A 16,960-nucleotide genomic window follows, 5' to 3' on the forward strand; every position below is an offset into this window, starting at 1 on the left:
GACTTAGGTGAGTCACTGTGCAAGAAACATCTCAGCATCCTGGCTTTTGAGAGGTGTCCTCTGCTTCCCTTTCCAGTTACTTGGGGCTCTTCTGCAGAGCCATCATTAGGTAACAAACTTCCAATTTTTGACTGTACTCTGGTGCTGTTCACTTTAATTAGGTGTGGTGCAGAAAGATACCGAGATAATAACTGTGCCGTGGTCTTTTTGTGGGGACATCATTATTTAAAGATGAAATACCATCAGCTCAAGTTACACTGTATTACTTTCAAGGGAGAGAGAATTTAAATGTTGCAGTGATAATTTATCAATGTTGAGACCAAGCAAAGAAGCCGTGGATTTAGAGCTCACCCAGTACTCCCTGTTCAGTCGCAGCCATGCTTAGTCTGCCATAAGATGAAGGAGCAGCTCTCAGATACATGCAGAGAGAAGGGACTGGGAGCCCAGCAGGGCAAGGTGGGCCAAGGGAAGCCAGAAATCCTGCTCCTACCAGAAAGAGTTGCTTAGAAAAGAAATTGCTATCCCAATTGTGAGACTTTTTCCAAAATTTCTGTGTGATATAGATCATTGAAATGTCTTCTGTTGAGCAATCTGGTTTTGTGTGCATCGTGCATCCTTACAGAGTGTTGACAGTGCACTGTAGCAGCCACAGTGCAGAGGCCAGGACAACAAGCCACGTGTTCTTTGAGCTGTTTCACGTTTCCTTGAGCCTTTGCAGATGGCAATCAGTATCTCTCAGTGTCTTACGTTGTGAAGATGTCCTGGGTTCCTGGAGCACTGTGTTGGGTCTGTTCAGCAAAGCAGGACCTGCTCTGTTCTCAGGGTGCATGTTGCCGTCCCCATAGGTCAGCTGGGGAGCTGGCAGCTGTTGTATTGTGGCCTCAGAGGAGCATACTGTATGGCAGAACGAAGAGCAGTGTTACACAGTGCAATATTTTTCTGTGTGATTTTTTTTCAGTTACCTCTTCAACAGCTGAAAACAAGTCTGCATGAGCTTTCTTTGGAGGCTCCCCCATTTTTCTGGTTGTCGCTGGTTTAAAGTGCCTCTGCCTTTTGTGGGTCTGAGCATCAAACATGCTGTGATATATTTTTATGCATAACTACTTGTTTCTTAGACAAAGTGGGCTTTGTCTAAGAAAAAATGCCACTGCTGCTATCTGCATTTGTTGCTATTTCTGTTCCATTCTGTGGACTGTGTTCAAACACCAAGGGGCAGCGTGTGCTGAGACTGGAGCAGTTCTGTCTCCAGTCTGGATGCCACATGTACCAGCCATGAAGCAGGGCATGAGGTGCATGTGGGCAGCCTGTGCCGGTCCTCTCCACAGAAGGCTGTGGGTGGTGGGGCCTTCAGTGGAGATCAGTGCCAGTGCTCCATGTGAGTGCCTGACTGCGAGACTGTGGCACCCAGAATCGCTTCTGAGTGAACCCAAGTGCTTTAATGAGGGTTAATGTCTAATTTGCAAGGCAAATGAGTGGAAGTATTCTGTATAGAGGAGGGGAGATTCCCATATAATTAGCAATTATTCACATCAGGATGCTCAGCTTAGCACACGTTCACTAAATCATCTTCAATGTGTTCAAGGTCTCGGATCAGCACGAATAGGCTCGTTATGTGCTTCTCATCTAACTGAAAAAGCAGAAAAACCTAAAATATGCCTTCCTCCCTCCTCTGAGATCTTAAATGTTGTATAAAGAAGCAACAGCTTCTAGAAGAAGCTTTGGATCTGAAATGGGGGAAAAGTAGATGGCAAAACTCCATTTGTTTGCAGCGAGGTGGTGCAAGCAATGGAGATGCTCCATTATGCTCTGGGCTGCAGCCAGGGCTGAGCACCACTTCTCTCTCCTGTTCTCTTGGCTGTTACAATTCCTGGGTTGCAGGAAGAAAATAAATAAATATGATAACTGTTTCTAAATGTCAGCTGCTCATGGGAATGAAACAAAATAGTACTTGTTATGGATTGTGGTGGCTCGTTATACCTTTCTTCCTCAATTAGTTAGAAATGACTGGTGGGGTCTTCTCTCTTCTCTCATAGGAAGAGTGATGTCAGAGACAAGAGGGACAAGTTTTTGTGGCCATCTGCAAAGCCATTGCGAGCATTCGCGTGTTGTGAAAGGAGCAAAGCAGATGGGAATCTGAGCTGAAGGATGCTGTTGGAAGAGAAGGAGCTCAGAGATCCCAAATAAAGCCCTGAATCTTTCAAACATGCAAAAGAAGCAGTCCTCATGCTAGGGTATGGATTCTGTCTTGTGAGAGCGTAATGATTGTTTTCACTGGAGAGCTTGGGTGAGTTGTGTTTGTGAGGGTAGGAAAGCCAACAGTCACTGCTCCTTTCAAGAAGGCTGGGCAGCAACTTGTGCTTGTGCTCTCCTCGTGTGTTCAAAAGCAGTGCTGTACTGTTTTGGTGCATGGTGTTGTGGGGAGGAAGGGGAGAGGTCAGCCGTGCAGCTCTGTGTGTATGGCAGACTCAGGCTTGAGATGTGGGCATTAATTAAATTATTTGCCAGAGAATAATGGGAATGCTGGGTTTTATTCTTCTCTGGGAGTCATTGGTAAATGACTTCTGAATAGTGTACATGAAGCAAAGCATCACCAGGGAGGGGGGGGGGTGGCTTTCAAGGTGAGACTGCAGGAGATGCTGAACTTCTGGACCTCAGTGGAGCCCCTTGGCTGCCCCAGTCCAGCCCAGAGAACTTGCAGAGAACTGCAAGTTTTTGGGAGGGGAATCAACTCTTTGAAAGGGTTGATATGTGTAGGATGAGGGGAAATGGCTTTAAGTTGAGGGAGGGGAGATTTAGGTCGGATATCAGGGGGAAATTCTTTACCCAGAGAGTGGTGAGGTACTGGAACAGGCTGCCCAGAGAGGTTGTGGATGCCCCGTCCTTGGAAGTGTTCAAGGCCAGGTTGGATGGGGCCCTGGGCAGCCTGGTTTAGCATTAAACGTGGAGGTTGGTGGCCCTGCATGTGGCAGGGGGGTTGGAGATTGGTGATCCTTGAGGTCCCTTCCAACCCTGGCCATTCTGTGATTCTGTGAACTGCACCTACAAAGCTGTAATCACCCTCCTCTCACCACTCAATGGAGGAGTGGCCATAGCACAGAGTCTGGCTCTTCCATTTAGATGTGCCAGTTTTGAATAGATCTGCCCTATTTTCCCCTCGTGTGTTTGTCATTGAGAGAGGAGTGCGAGTGATTTTACGGAGTTTAAGAAAGCGTTACAGAAATCATCTTCTCTCTGTCAGTTCGAAGCTTATGAAAACAGATGAGGGCATCACTTTTGAGATAAGGTTTGAAAAACTGTCTGCCTCCTCGGAGCTGAATAGAGGGCTAGTGGGAAGATTAAAACAATAAGCTTATGATATTATTAGTAGTGGGAGAATTCTAAACCCCATTTGTTCAATTACGGTCCCTTAAAATATGCTTATTTAGGTTCTTGTAAATTGTAATCAGTAAATTAGACACGCTGCCCTCACAGCTTGAGGGTTAGCTTTCAAGGGACTTCCTACTTCTTTTTTTTTTTTTAATGTTTATAGTGAAATGAAGAAGGGAATTAGTTGTTTGATATGCAGGGCTGGCTCTGTTGGAGGATGCTGGCTGCATTCTGATGCCTATCTTTACTAAAGCAGAACCAGCAGCCGTGGTGCTGCAGCACTGCTGCCTCAGACTGTGGCCAGGTTATGTGCTATGTGATAAAAATGGTAGCTGAGACCATTAGAATGAATGCAGGCTGTTAAATAAGACCATGGTAAAGTCTCCAAGAGGCCGCATACGTCTGATAGTTATCTGAGGTAACGCAAAAGGAATGGAAAATCCTCAGCGTCACCTTTTATATACAAATCTCATCTGTTGTTTCTTTTTGTGGCACATCCCCCCCACCCTCCGTTTCTTTCCTCTCTGCTTTGCCTGGGCAGGTTTAATACTGAGTGCTTGATACTAAAACCAATCATCTGGCTGAGTCATCCAGAGCTGTTTCTTTCCTCTTTTTTACCTCTCTAGATGGACTCTAATTTGCATCACGCAGAGACACCATTTTCAAGAGAACTCCCTCTCCCTTTCAGCTCATTTAGCTGAAGATTTCAGCAGGTTTGGGCAACAGGCTCCCCAGCCTTCTGCGATGCTTTAAATGTCTTTGCAATTTAAAGAGCTTCTTGCCTTCCTGGGAAGCTGGTTCTGTTTTTTTTCAGCACAGATTAAATGTGCGTTTGTTGCAGTACTACATCATGCAAACTCCAATATCCTGGCCATATCTTCCCCATTTATTTCTTTTATCTCTCCATTTTATATGGTAGGAATAGCGGCTGAATCAGGGAAACACGTGCAGCAGCATAACAGCATATTGTTTGAAAGCAGTTGTCTTCCATTTCCAGGGTTTCTCTTTTGAAATGTAATTGTCTGCTAATGGAACTGGGGAATGCTATTGTGGGAGTGATCACTGCGGTGTGCCTGTGCTTTTAGTTCACATCATGTCTGCACAGTATTTCTAAAGTAACAGGATCCAACCGTGGCTGGTTAAATACGGGTGCTGTGTTTGCAGAAGTTGTGATAGTTGTGTTGTCACCGATCGTGGAAACCGCTCGGCGCAGCGCCAGCACGAAGCACCACGTCCCATGTGTACAGCAGTAACAACAGAATTACAATTGCCTTGTGTAAGGGATCTGGTAATGAAGGCAGATAATGGGATTCTTTGCAAAAGCAGATGCTAACTGGCTCCCCAGTGCTAGGCAGAGAGCTGGAAAGGAATACCAGCTGAAAGGGGGGAGCAGCTGAAAAAGGCATTGTAAAGAAGATGCCTTAGATGCACGTTTGTTTAAGCAGTAAATACTTGTTTAAAATAATCTTATGAGATTCTTATTAAGAGGCAAACTGAGAATGTGATTCCAGCATGATAGAAATCAGCTGGGTACCCAAAGGAAATCTGAATGTAGGCTGGATGAGCAACACAACGGCGGTGCTGGGAGCAGACCGTGCTGCTGCTGGAGGATGGGACAGTGCTCAGTGCAGGGAGATCCAGCTTTAAAGGTGAAGTGACCCTGCTTGTCCCTCCACATCAGTGTGTGAACGCCTGTGGTGTCTCCTGTGATGCTGGGCATTATGCCCTCCTGCCAGGCTGGCAGCGAGATGCAGTGGGGACTGCTGGCAACTGGAGTGCTGAGCTGGGCACCAGCCTGTCAGCCCCAGCCTGGCTGCATGCAGGCACAACAGAGCCTTCCCTGGGGCTGCCTCACCCCAGGCAATTGTTCCACCTACTACTTTTTGGAGAACTAAAACTCATTTTGTGTCTAATGCCAGGATGGAGTAGGAATGTACGTGTACTTATGAGCCGCTGGCTTTTTTCCCAAGTGAGAAGACAGACTCTGCGCCACCCAGCAGAGAAAGCCCTGCAGAGCTTTCAGGTGCATTACGCCTTGCTGACAGCGTACTTGTAGATGCTTGCTGTGCTCTGAGCAAATGGGATTGAGATGTGCTGCCCACAGATAACATGCAGCAAGGGCAATGGTCAGCAGCGTCCCTCTGGGGGGTCCTCTTGTCCAACGAAGCGCATTCTCCAAGAAACTTAGTTCTGCTGCTGTCCTCTTCTTACAACTGAGAAACATCTAACCTGTCTGGGTTGCTCTCCAGCTATGGTAGGCAGGAAGCAACTGCGTGGCCATCAGGGCTGGGAGTGGCTTAATGGCAACAGAAGGTGAAACTATGGTGGTGAGAGCAGGACGTGCGTGGCTCTGCTCACATCTGCTGTGCTTCCACGAGCATCATTTTGAGACCTTCCTCACTTGCTGCTTTCTGGCAGGAGGCATCCTGCATTCCAAGCAGGAAAATAATGCTTTCAAAATTTGAGTAGCAAATCACTCCCCTAATTACATTTTGACCCCATTAGTTCAGAAATATATTAAAGAGCCACGCATCTGCATAGGTTACTGTCTAGTGCAGTTCAATGAACTTTTAGCATATAATTGATAGTAACAAGCAAGGTTTATGATTTGTTATGATATTCTGATTTTGTGCAGACCTCTGAACTTGTAGCTTTACAAGTTCAACTCTCCGGGGATAATGTCTAGCTCTTAGCACACGCCTCCCAGACTTTTAGGCTCAGGCCACCAGGATTTGGGCAAGGCAGGAAGATGCCCATAAGTACAGCAGCAGGAGAGTTGGTTCTTGCCATGCTGCCCGGAGCATGGGGCATGCCCTGGGGTGCAAATGGGCTGGAGGTGAGAGTGCATTCCTCTGTCTGTGCTGAATTGGAAGGGCTGCTGCAGCTGGAAATCTGCTGAAAGGACCCTGAGAGCAGAGCTGGGATGGTACGGTCACTTAGCAGCCTGCACGCGGGCTGTGCTGCGCTCTCTTCTACTTTGTCCTCTTTCTTCCAGCTTTTATTGACTTTGGGATGCTTCTCTCTCACCTTCCCCAGCTCCTTCCCCTCTCCTGTGTTGTCATGGAAACGTGCTTAAATCGTGCTATCGAAACGTGCTTCCCTGCGGTGGAATGGTAATAGCTAATATTGCTCTTGCAGCTGCTGACTCAGGGATATGGCTGGGCATGTAATATCTCTTCTCGCTCTCCTTAATGCATAATGCAGCAGTTTCTTTCACCTTGGGCTTTATACTGAAGGTGATCCCCAGTCACAGCAAAACACAGCAAGCTGCATTTATAAAGCATGGCCCAGCCATAGGGTGGGATGCGGGTGGGGCTGGGGAGCTGCCTTTCAGAGCTGCAGAGGATGATCAAACAGACAAAAAAATGACCCTTGCTGTGCATGCAAGCACAAGTAACAAACGTTTGTCTGCCAGTGCTGAAAACAGAAGACATTCAACTTGAACCGTAAGCGTACTCGCTTCCACAGGCACACACTGTGCTCCAAATAACTTTGTGAGTGTATTGGATTCTGTCACAGAAATGGTTGAAATGTAGATGAAAGACAAGTAACTGCCTTAATATCATCTAAAAACATAATCGGTCATGGGCATTGCCACTGACATCTGTTTTGAGTAATCATCTACGCAGCGGCACATAAAGGTAAGCAGAGCATTGGGAGCATATTCCTGAACCACCAGAAAGAAGCACAATAAAAGGCTGTATTTTTAGATGTGACTTTGCAGTATGTCTATAACGTAGGCTTTTCAGCTGCCTGCACTGGTTAATTAACCAGCTCTGACTTTGAAAGTTGCCTGAATTGATAGTTTTTATGAGGTAAATTTGGGGTGACATTGGAATTCCCTCATTTCTGCTCTTTCAAAACATTCTTGTTTCAGGACCAGCCTGTTGTATAAATAAAGCAGTGTAGTTCTTGTGTTTGGCAGTGTTCTTCTTTGGCAGTGTTAGTGATATCAAGACAGCTGGGTGGTTTGCAACAGTCCAAAGTCACCCAGGCTAAAGATGCACAACTATGAGCGGTCTCAGTTATCTCTCTTGGTGACATGATCTGTGGAGGCAACACAGGGGTTAGGTACATCGTATGTCACTTCAGATTCTGTGCTGGAAAGACCTCTTAAAATATAGATACTGAGAAGCTATCTGCTTCTAGCATGTTTCTGCGTGCCCTCAAGAATCTACATGCAAGTTATTTCATCTTGTAACTTCATGTTTCTTGACCTTTGCAGAAAAAATCAGGCAACGATATGCAGATCTACCAGGAGAGCTGCACATTATTGAGCTTGAGAAAGACAAAAATGGGCTTGGGCTGAGCCTTGCTGGCAACAAGGACCGATCTCGTATGAGCATCTTTGTAGTTGGTATCAATCCAGATGGACCTGCAGGACGGGATGGAAGGATGCATATTGGTGATGAACTTCTAGAGGTGAGTGTTTCCTTTAACTACTAAATAAGGCTCATATGGCGAGAGGGAGAGGCATATGTGAGGCTATCATTTGAACCTTAAGTAAAGAAATAAAGCCTGCGAGTGGAATTAGGTGGCTAAGGGAAGGAACTGCACTGATTTATGCCAGCTGAGAACTTGGCCTTTGGCAGGTAAATGTGTTCTCGGCAAAACAAAAATCATTGGCCTGTGAAAGCTAATGTCTTGTCAGTGAGGTCTGTGCTCTCAGCATGTTCACAAGCTACACACGGCGAGGGACTGCTGAAAGGCAGGCAGAGAATAGTAAATCTGTCCTTGTAGTGCCTGTGTGGTTTTGCAAGAAAATTCACACCTTGCATTTATGAAACAAAAATCGGAACACCCTCAAAGTTACCATATGTGTTTGTACAGATGACAGGGATATCCCCCATTCTGAAAATAAGCTAAAATCTCATGCTGTAATCTGTTTCGTTCCGGTGTAAGTTAGAATGCTTATTTTCTTTAGTCACATCCAACACAAGGCAAGAGAGCTCAGCAGCTTGTAGGGTATTTTGTCTCCTTTTTTCCTCCTTTCTTCATTTTGGATAGATTTGCTGTATCTCGTGATTTTTGGCTGTTCCAAAACAGCACTTTTCTGCAGTACCTGCAGTGGTTTCCCATGTCATGATTGCTTCAGCAGCTTAAAAAATTAGCCATTGCTTGGGATCTTTCCTCTAGAAGGAAGCCTTCACCAAAGAGCAGGTGTACGGTGGCCCACTGCTATCTGTGGGTGGTGATTTCTGATCTTTCAGCAACTCACAGCGGCATCAGAGATCCAATAATTTCCTCACATTTCTTGACTTGAAAAAAAGCAATTGGAATGCCTGGGGATACCTCGGGAGCAATCAGAAATCTCTAAGCATTTGTCATTTTCCAGCAGTTCTATAATTACGGGTTTTCAATACACATGGTTCAAGAAAGGCTTGTTTTGCTATAATAATAGCACCATCTAAAGTTTATTATTATGTTTTCAAGTGTGATGAATGGTATGAAGGTCTGTGCCTTGCTGAAATAGTATAGGTAAATGACTTTCTCCTTCAAATTAGTTTTCTTTCCCTGGCACCTGATTCTAATAGTTGGAAAAAGTCAAATTGCTGAATTCTGGGTGTACAGCAATTGGAAGTCGCTGTACACCAACTGGAAGGTACTGCTTTGCTCTGTGTATGTCGTAGAAGAGGTAGTAAAGGAGAGACATGAAAGAGCTTTTCATATCGATGCATTTCCTTACAAAGAAGGATCCACAGAGATTTCCTTATTCTCATGAGTTATTCCTCGTGGCGTGTGTTTGATCTCATGTTAAATATTACCGTACTTGAAAGATGCACCATCTGTGATTAATCACATGTACCTTGAGGCTCAGGATTTACATGCATGAGCCATGTTGTGAGTAGCATTTCCAAAAACACTGCGTTGCCCTAGTTCCTCTCCCTGCCAAGATGGAGATAAAGTGTTGTTTTTCTTCCGTAGGAAAAGAAAAAAGAGTGACATTTGCAGTCTCATTTCAAATAAACCGAAGTTCAAAGTTTCAGTAACTGCCTCTCTCGGTGAACTTTGCCATCAAATGGGAGGAGTGTCACTGGTGGGCAGAAGTGTGGTTAGTTGTGTGAAAGGATGTGGTGATCTCATTCTGGTCCCCGGTGGGTACGTATCCCGTGGCAAAACATCCTGCAGTACAAAGGCTGCGCATTACTCATGTGCAGACGTCTCGTGTTCACACCGGTGGTCAATCGTTCACAGCTCTGTTTTTTTGCCCTTTGAAAGCATTTCAGTGTTATATGTGAGCAGCACTGAAATGAAACTAATGGGCGTTTACACTGGCAGAGTCTGTTTTAATAACTTGGGTTCAATGACCAGTTCAGTCACCATTAGGAATACCTGAGAAGCCTACCATTGCTGAGGTAGGAATGTGGCTCTCTGCTTTTTTTTTGCCTGCAGTGCAGGGGCTGTGGTTTTACTTGCAGCATCAGTTAAAACAACAGAGTGTGAGAAGAGCACTATTGGTTAACTGAAGCATTGACAAGGTAGGAGGTAGCAGATCCAGGCTGTTTGGGTTTCTCCAGCTAAAGGCTTAGAGTTGGACTATGAGTACAGCCTTTAGGTGCAGAAATGCTCCTATGATTCCTTGCCTGTTGCTGGTGAACCAAATTCTGTTCCTTGGGGTGGTGTTTCCCTGCATGGCTCTGCCTGCAGGCTGACTGCTGTCCTCTGATAGAAAGCTCTGGGGCTTGGCAAGCACTTGGTAGCATTTGAAGCCATTTTCCACCCAAATTGTCATCTGTTTGTCAGCAGGTGGACAACCCTCTACTCTTTTCCAGCAGAATCTTTTAAATATATTTATTGCTGCACCTCAGATTGCACATAAGTTTTGAGTAGGAGTCTTAAGTGATGTACTTTGGATGGCTGTGCCATTGGAGGGAGATGGTGATGTCATCCTCTCATACCTTTCGTAGTCAGGGCAGAATGTGCACCCTGCACAGAACAATGTAATTTTTAACATGATGCAAGCCGTGCTGATCTGTTGGTTTTTTTCCAATCAGAGATGCCATCTGCAGTGCCCCTGCCTGGCCCACCGCTCTCGTGCAGGTGTCCACGCTGCATGGTGTCTTGGGGTGCTGAGCCCCATTGCTTCGTGTTATTCACACTGAATAACCCACCCTAGGACTGTTGTCATCGTTGTTCTATTTTACATCAACGTGTTCTGTTAATGGAGCAAGCTGCACAGAGCCCTGCTGTGCTGAGTTACTGATGCTGGGATTCTCTGCCTCCCTCCTGGCCCTGCTTATCTCGCTGCAAGGAAGCAGCAGAGGATGCAGCACTCCTGAAAGGAGCCACCTTCAGTGCTTGAGATGATTCATGGCAGTGCTGTGTTGGTGGTACCTCAAAGCCAGAGGGCCTTTGTGCTGAATGCTTCTCCTGGGATTTTGTTACAAGAATCTTAGATAAATAGAAGTGATGCTACACATCAGATATGTCAGTATTTTGCCCAAACAAATGAGCTGTCCATCCAAACTCGTGCCACTTCTGTCTTAGAATGGAGACAGGTTGGTATTTTACTCTATTCATTTGTTGTGGGATTTATAATTACTTTGGATTGGACCAAGCAGCACCAGCTGTCAAAAGCAGCAATAGCTTGAACATGGTAAGAAGGGCTCTCCCGTAAGAAAAGTCCTGTATGATTAACTCTGGTGGTGACCTTTTAAATTCCTACTTACAGGACAACACTCTCAGCTTCTGTTCCTGTTCTCAGATCTGTTTCCTGAAGGTAACAGCAGAACAATAGCCTCTTGGCTTTTCATATCAGATGCCACTGCTTTGCATCTAGGCTATCAGTGGAGGCTAGTGCTGCGAGGTGATTGCTGATGCTGAAGGATGAAGCTGAGGAGCCAGTGGCTCCCTGGGCAAACCCCCAGGTTTGTGTTCCCCTTCCAGGAGAAATCTGGGAAAGAGAAAAGAATCCATCCTCCAAACAGCATTTTTCCTTTCCGCTGTTTTCTTTCTGCCTATTGCTTTGGATTTGGGTGTATTTGATAAGAAACTTTTTGAAATTATTCTGTTGTTTCAGAGAATCTGATTAAATCTCAGCATGTTTCGATTCCTGTGGTTAGAGGGAATCTAATGCGTTGTTACAAAGGAATAATAACTCCAGAAGGCTACGCCAGTTCCTTTGGCTAGCTTTGGAATATTGTCTGACTTGAATTTCATAAAAATCTGATAATACCCATTTTATTGGTTTTCATTACTGCCACATAGTAAAAAGAACAGTGCTCTTTTTAAAATACCCACATTTTATGTTCCTCCTCAGCAAGTTAAAATTTGAGAAGCAAACAATTGGGTTTTTTTTTTTTGCTAATGTTTCTTTCTTAATTTGGGTGTTTGTGTGTGAAACTGTAAAACAAAGCTGTGTGCATGGGATGTGTGATAAAGCCTGCTGTAGGCCTGTGCTGGGCTTATCAGGGATGGAACTTAATTCCATCCTGATCTGACCTTGTACTGTAGTGCACTCATGGATTTCTTTCTGCTCTCCTGTCCTTCCATGAAGTTATGTAAAGAGGCAATATGTAAAGAGACTTAACAAGGAGCTGAGGCTTACATCTGTTTGTTCCTTTTCATAGAATCATATCCCAAGTTGGAAGGGACCCATAAAGATCATCAAGTCCAACCTCCTTTCATAGAATCATCGAATGGCTCGGGTTGGAAGGGACCCCAAGTGTCACCAAGTTCCAACCCCCCACCACCCACATGGCTGCCAACCTCCATATCTGATATTAGACCAGGCTGCCCAGGGCCCCATCCAACCTGGTCTTGAACACCTCCATGGATGGAGCATCCACAACCTCTGGGCAGCTGTTCCAGCACCTCACCACTCTCTCGGTCAAAAACATGCCCCTGACATCCAATCTAAATCTCCTGTCCTCTAGTTTAAAACCATTCCCCCTTGTCCTATCACTATCTACCTCCATAAAAAGTCGTTTTCCCTCATGTTTATAAACTCCCTTTAAATACTGGAAGGACACAATGAGGTCTCCCCCCGGCTTTCTCTTTTGTTTGGTCAAACCTTTGTTATTCTTTTCTAATCTTAAAGGGGGGCGTCCAGGGAAGCTCAGACGGACAGCATTTGACTCACGAGGCACTCTGTGGTTGATCCTTTATTTAGTTTGAAAGATTAAAATGACGCTGCTGCTGAAACCCTGGACTCCCCCTTTTTGTCTTATTTAAGGAAACTTTTGTGCTTTGCTCTTCTCTGTGGTATCTGAACCTGGAGTGTCACTGATTTACTTTGCGAAAGAAAGTGACCTTTTTGTAAAGAAATACAAATATTACAAATCCTGGCTGTAATAGCTGTGTGAAACAGTCCAAAACCTTGTGGAGATGTATTACTTTGATTACCCTTTCATTTTGGTATAATTAAATAATTATAACTTACAGACCTAGCTCAGAGCTAATTAAATTTTGGACTATTTGATGTATCTACTGAATAGCATTAATTTAGCCAGAGTAAAGACTATAAATTTTAATCGAAGAAGCCTGCTGTTTTGAAAAATTGATGGTAATGTAACTAAATACAAACAATTAGTAAGGCATCCAGCGTTCCCAGCAAATAACTTCTTTGGAGGACTGAGACAAATGACATCACTAAGCGTGCAGGAAGGTGAAGCTCAGCCCAGGTATTCTTTGTGCCCCAGGTTCTGAGCCAGACGTGGGCTGGTAATTGTTTGCAGGTCAATCTATGTGAATAATCAGGCACTGGGCATATGATTCTTGTGCTCACATTGGTTATTGAACTGCTGACACGAGGCTGTAAGGCTGGCAGGTTGTTTCTTCGTTGGGTGAAAAATTCTTCTAAGAACACAAAACCGCAATCCAACACAAACATTTCCAGTAATGAGAAGCCCTGCTGTAATCGCTGGTAAATTGTTCCTGGGGTCCATTATCCATATTGTTTTAAGCAGCATTGGTGTATCAAATGTGAATGTAAATATTATGTTGTAAAGGAAGAGTGGGAGGAAAAGACGAAGGGTTGCATGGAGCGGGCTGCTCGCTTTGGGGGGCGTGGGATTGCAGCAGCTCTGAGGTGCACTAATCCAATCAAGATGCTCCCAGTGAGGGTTTTTTGACAGTTACGTGATATATGCTACTCATCTCAATGCCATCTTTTTTAACAAAATAGAAATGTGGCCTTGAATTAGTTTCTGTATTCACATTGTTTTCTTCTCCATCTGGAACAGAATAGCTGCTCGTATAACAAAATGCTTTGCCTTGGGTTTGGTAGCAGGCAGGTAAAAATTGCTCTTCCACGGAGCAGCGTTACCTTCATGTTTATTCCAGTCTGAGTTGTCAGAATTGGAGACCGATTCATTCATCCTCACTGTAGTGTTTGGTTGTGTGTTTGGTTCAGCTTAGTTCTAAACCTGAAAACCATCAGGATGCAGCTGAGAGGCTCCTTGAGGGTTTTGCTGTTTGTCTCCTTGGCGCAGCCTTCTTTTTGCCATGGTGCTCAGCTTTTCCTTCATTTACATTTGGCGTGGCACATCTGGCTGCCTCCTGCTCTGCTTACAGCCTTTGTGGCTGCACGTTGCTGTCAGGTCAGCATCTCCAGGCTGCCAGCAGGCAGGGTCACGGGGTTGCACCAAGCTGCTGGGAGGTGAATGAAACACTTCAAATGTTACACCACGGGTGGTCTTGAGATAGGATGCCTAGTATGTTTTTGGTTCACCTTGGAGCTACTCTTGTGATTGTCAAGGTGCCACTTGCCAAGCGTGGCAATGGAAGACAGCAGGCACCTGATTTCCCTCAAAGTGGGAAAGGTCTTCTGTTCTCATGCAGCCAGGGGGGTGTTGAAGGCCATGGGGGGTGTTGAGGGCCGTGCTGTTTCCCCATGAAAACTACAGGATTGGCTCACACTCAGAAATGGCATTCAAAGCAGTACCTGGTGTTTGTTGCAGTGGTTAGGTGTTTGATTGTTCACAGCAAGAGTAACGTGGGCTATTCTGAAACTGGCCTTTCTGTCTCATCTAATTCCTGAACTGCTGGTTACCTGCAGGTGAGGTGTGGGTCACTAATAGCATTAAATTAGCTCTGCACTGCTTACTCTTTTATATTGGTCTAGAATAAAATGTGGAACGCTTTGCTGCTAATACAGTGGGTTTTGGTTTCTTTCATTATATTGGACTTGATGATGTTGAAAATGTAATATCTTAAAAATCAGTTCTGCAATTCTGTGGTCCATCCAGGAACCAGCAGGAGAAGGAGGTTGAACTTGAAATCTAACTAATGCCTGCCTTTCGAAAGGAACGATGAGAAACCTGATGTGAAGGTGTTAGTGTTGCCTCTCCTTCTCCTTCTCCTTATCCTTCTCCTGTGGCTGGCTGATGGTGACAGCCTTTGTTGTGTGTTTGTCATATGGTGTTTCTGCGGCAGAGCTGTGCCCAAAAGCAGCTCTTAGTGCCTCAACACCAGTGTTTCTGTCTCTTCAGCACTGTGCAGATGGGTTTATCTGTCAGTACTTCTGCAGTATTCCTGTCTGTAAAAGCCTCAAGGTTTGTGATTTGTATTTCACGACCCACTTTTTCTTAGCATCTTGTCTCCTTGTCCTGGTGCCTTGATGGTGTAAATTGAAACAATGCATACTTATTTTGGAACTCCATTTACATGAAACTTTTGTTTCCTTTGAACAGATAAACAATCAGATATTGTATGGAAGAAGTCATCAGAATGCTTCTGCAATAATTAAGACTGCCCCATCAAAGGTCAAGCTAGTTTTCATACGGTAAGAACAGTTCTCATCAAAACATTTGTTCATGCTTCAGCCTATTCTGTTACGTATCTGCACATATAACTGACCTGCTCAGCCTGTTCTGAAATTGCTAAACTTACTCAGTTCTCTGTGGTATGAAATATAGGTTTTCCTTGACTATTCATCTCAGGACTGCTGAAGGTCCAACATTAATATATTGGACCTTCATGAATGCCACTGTTCCAGGGGTGGCTTCCATTGGCACTATCAATTTCAACCATTCCAGTTTATTAATGCGGTCTTCTCACCAGTCTATACATCACAGTTGATACTGGTTTATATTCTTTGCTCATATTCAGCTTACCTGTGAACAATGTAATAATCTGTGGATGAATGCATATAAATGTGTACATTTGCTCGCATGGCTCTGTCTGATACAGCATACACAGAAATGATGGAAGAGCAGCATTAGCTCGGTGAAGAATGACTTGCTATACTTGGCAGCACAGAGGATCTAGAGGAGATTAATGGTCTTGCCTGCAGCTCCTGTGTTACTTTCCCCAGCTATTGAAAATTAAATGTCATGTACAACAACTCACTCACCATTACTTAATTGCATATGGAAAATGTGTCTGGTATGGAACCTCCAGAGGCAGAAGCAAAATGTATGAAACCAAAACCCGGGGCACAATTTAGTGCTGTCAGGCAGCACTGGGAGCGTGGGCTTCTGGTGAGCCTGCCCTGCTGCCCCAAGCAGCAGCTGCCTGCTGAGGGTCAGGCTCTGCAGAGATGCAGCAGGGCTTGCTCATTAGCTCGAGTCTCCCATGGATATGGGAAGAGGTGAAAACAGTGTTAGTTCTATCCATATTTCCCCTTTTCCAAGTTCTGTATATAGAAGTAAATTTCAAGGCATAAAATTGTTGTGGCAGGCATAATTAATAGATACTGGAAATACCATTGGATATTTCTTGTCGCTCTCCCTAGCACTTAAAAAAAACTTGTCATACATGCTGCAGTTGAGGCTATAAGCTTATCTTTACACTTACAAAGAGCGTGCATCTTGTCCCTGCTCTCTGCCTTGCACTGGAGCACGCTGACAACTGACAAGTCTGCTCGCTTGACCCCAGCAGCCATTCAAACAGCAGTGAAAGGAAATTCCCCCTGTGAGAGAACATTGTTGGTAACTAGAGCACTGTCTAGAATGCAAGGAAAAACGGTGCTTTTAGTAAGAGGGGGTATCAAAGTTTCACCACAGCTAACTTGTCTCTCTTCAAACTGAAATTTAAGGAGAAGGTTTTTCTTGTGAATATATTCTATGAGCCTTGATGCTACCAATTCCTGTGCTTTAGACCTCAAAGTGGGTGGGTGTGATCAAATGCATAAACACAAGGCTGTGCCAATTGCAGAAGTCTTGCCCAAGGTGCAGTTTGGTAGAGGTCTTTGCTTGCTTCATCAAGCCATTTTAAAACTATGATCTAAAATGGAGGTACTGAAATGCCTCTACTTGATGCACTGTGGTGCCAGCTCTACTAAACGTGAGGAGCTGCAGGCATCGTGGGTCTCCATCCATCTCTCCCACGTATGTGTGCTGCAGCTTTCCAGATGAGAACAGAGCACTGAGTGCAGCCAGCTGAGAGCATTCCTGGTCACTTTGCTGCTTGGCTGGGTTCAGATGTGTTCCCCTCAGCTTTAATGGTGTGGAAAGAGCAGGATACCGTTACGTTTGTTACAAGAAGGAGCCCTCGCAGCAGAAGTAATACTTTCTTCCTCTTGAGTGCTGTTACTGATTCTGCTTCCTTGTAAAGGTAGAAGGCCTGTAACGTTGAGGAGCTAAATTGCATTCTGGAACACATGGTAAGAGGCTGCAGCTGACCGTAGCAGAGTGATGTGTGCTGCAGGAAT

At 44.9% G+C, this 16,960-nt stretch overlaps 1 protein-coding gene across 8 annotated transcripts in view; it reads left to right on the top strand.

The window, feature by feature from the left end:
* The window catches only part of PATJ (PATJ crumbs cell polarity complex component), a 142,848-nt gene that overhangs the window by 79,451 nt on the left and 46,437 nt on the right, over positions 1-16,960 (top strand). For all 8 annotated transcript variants that reach the window (XM_042873695.1, XM_042873694.1, XM_042873691.1 and 5 more), the window contains 2 exons: positions 7,592-7,788; positions 15,000-15,091. In XM_042873695.1, the coding sequence (XP_042729629.1) occupies positions 7,592-7,788; positions 15,000-15,091 (289 nt within the window). The remainder of the gene's footprint in view (positions 1-7,591; positions 7,789-14,999; positions 15,092-16,960) is intronic.

Source organism: Lagopus leucura, unplaced genomic scaffold (assembly GCF_019238085.1).
Source record: "Lagopus leucura isolate 7727_CA_CO unplaced genomic scaffold, USGS_WTPT01 Super-Scaffold_100009, whole genome shotgun sequence".
Lineage (NCBI taxonomy): Eukaryota > Metazoa > Chordata > Aves > Galliformes > Phasianidae > Lagopus > Lagopus leucura.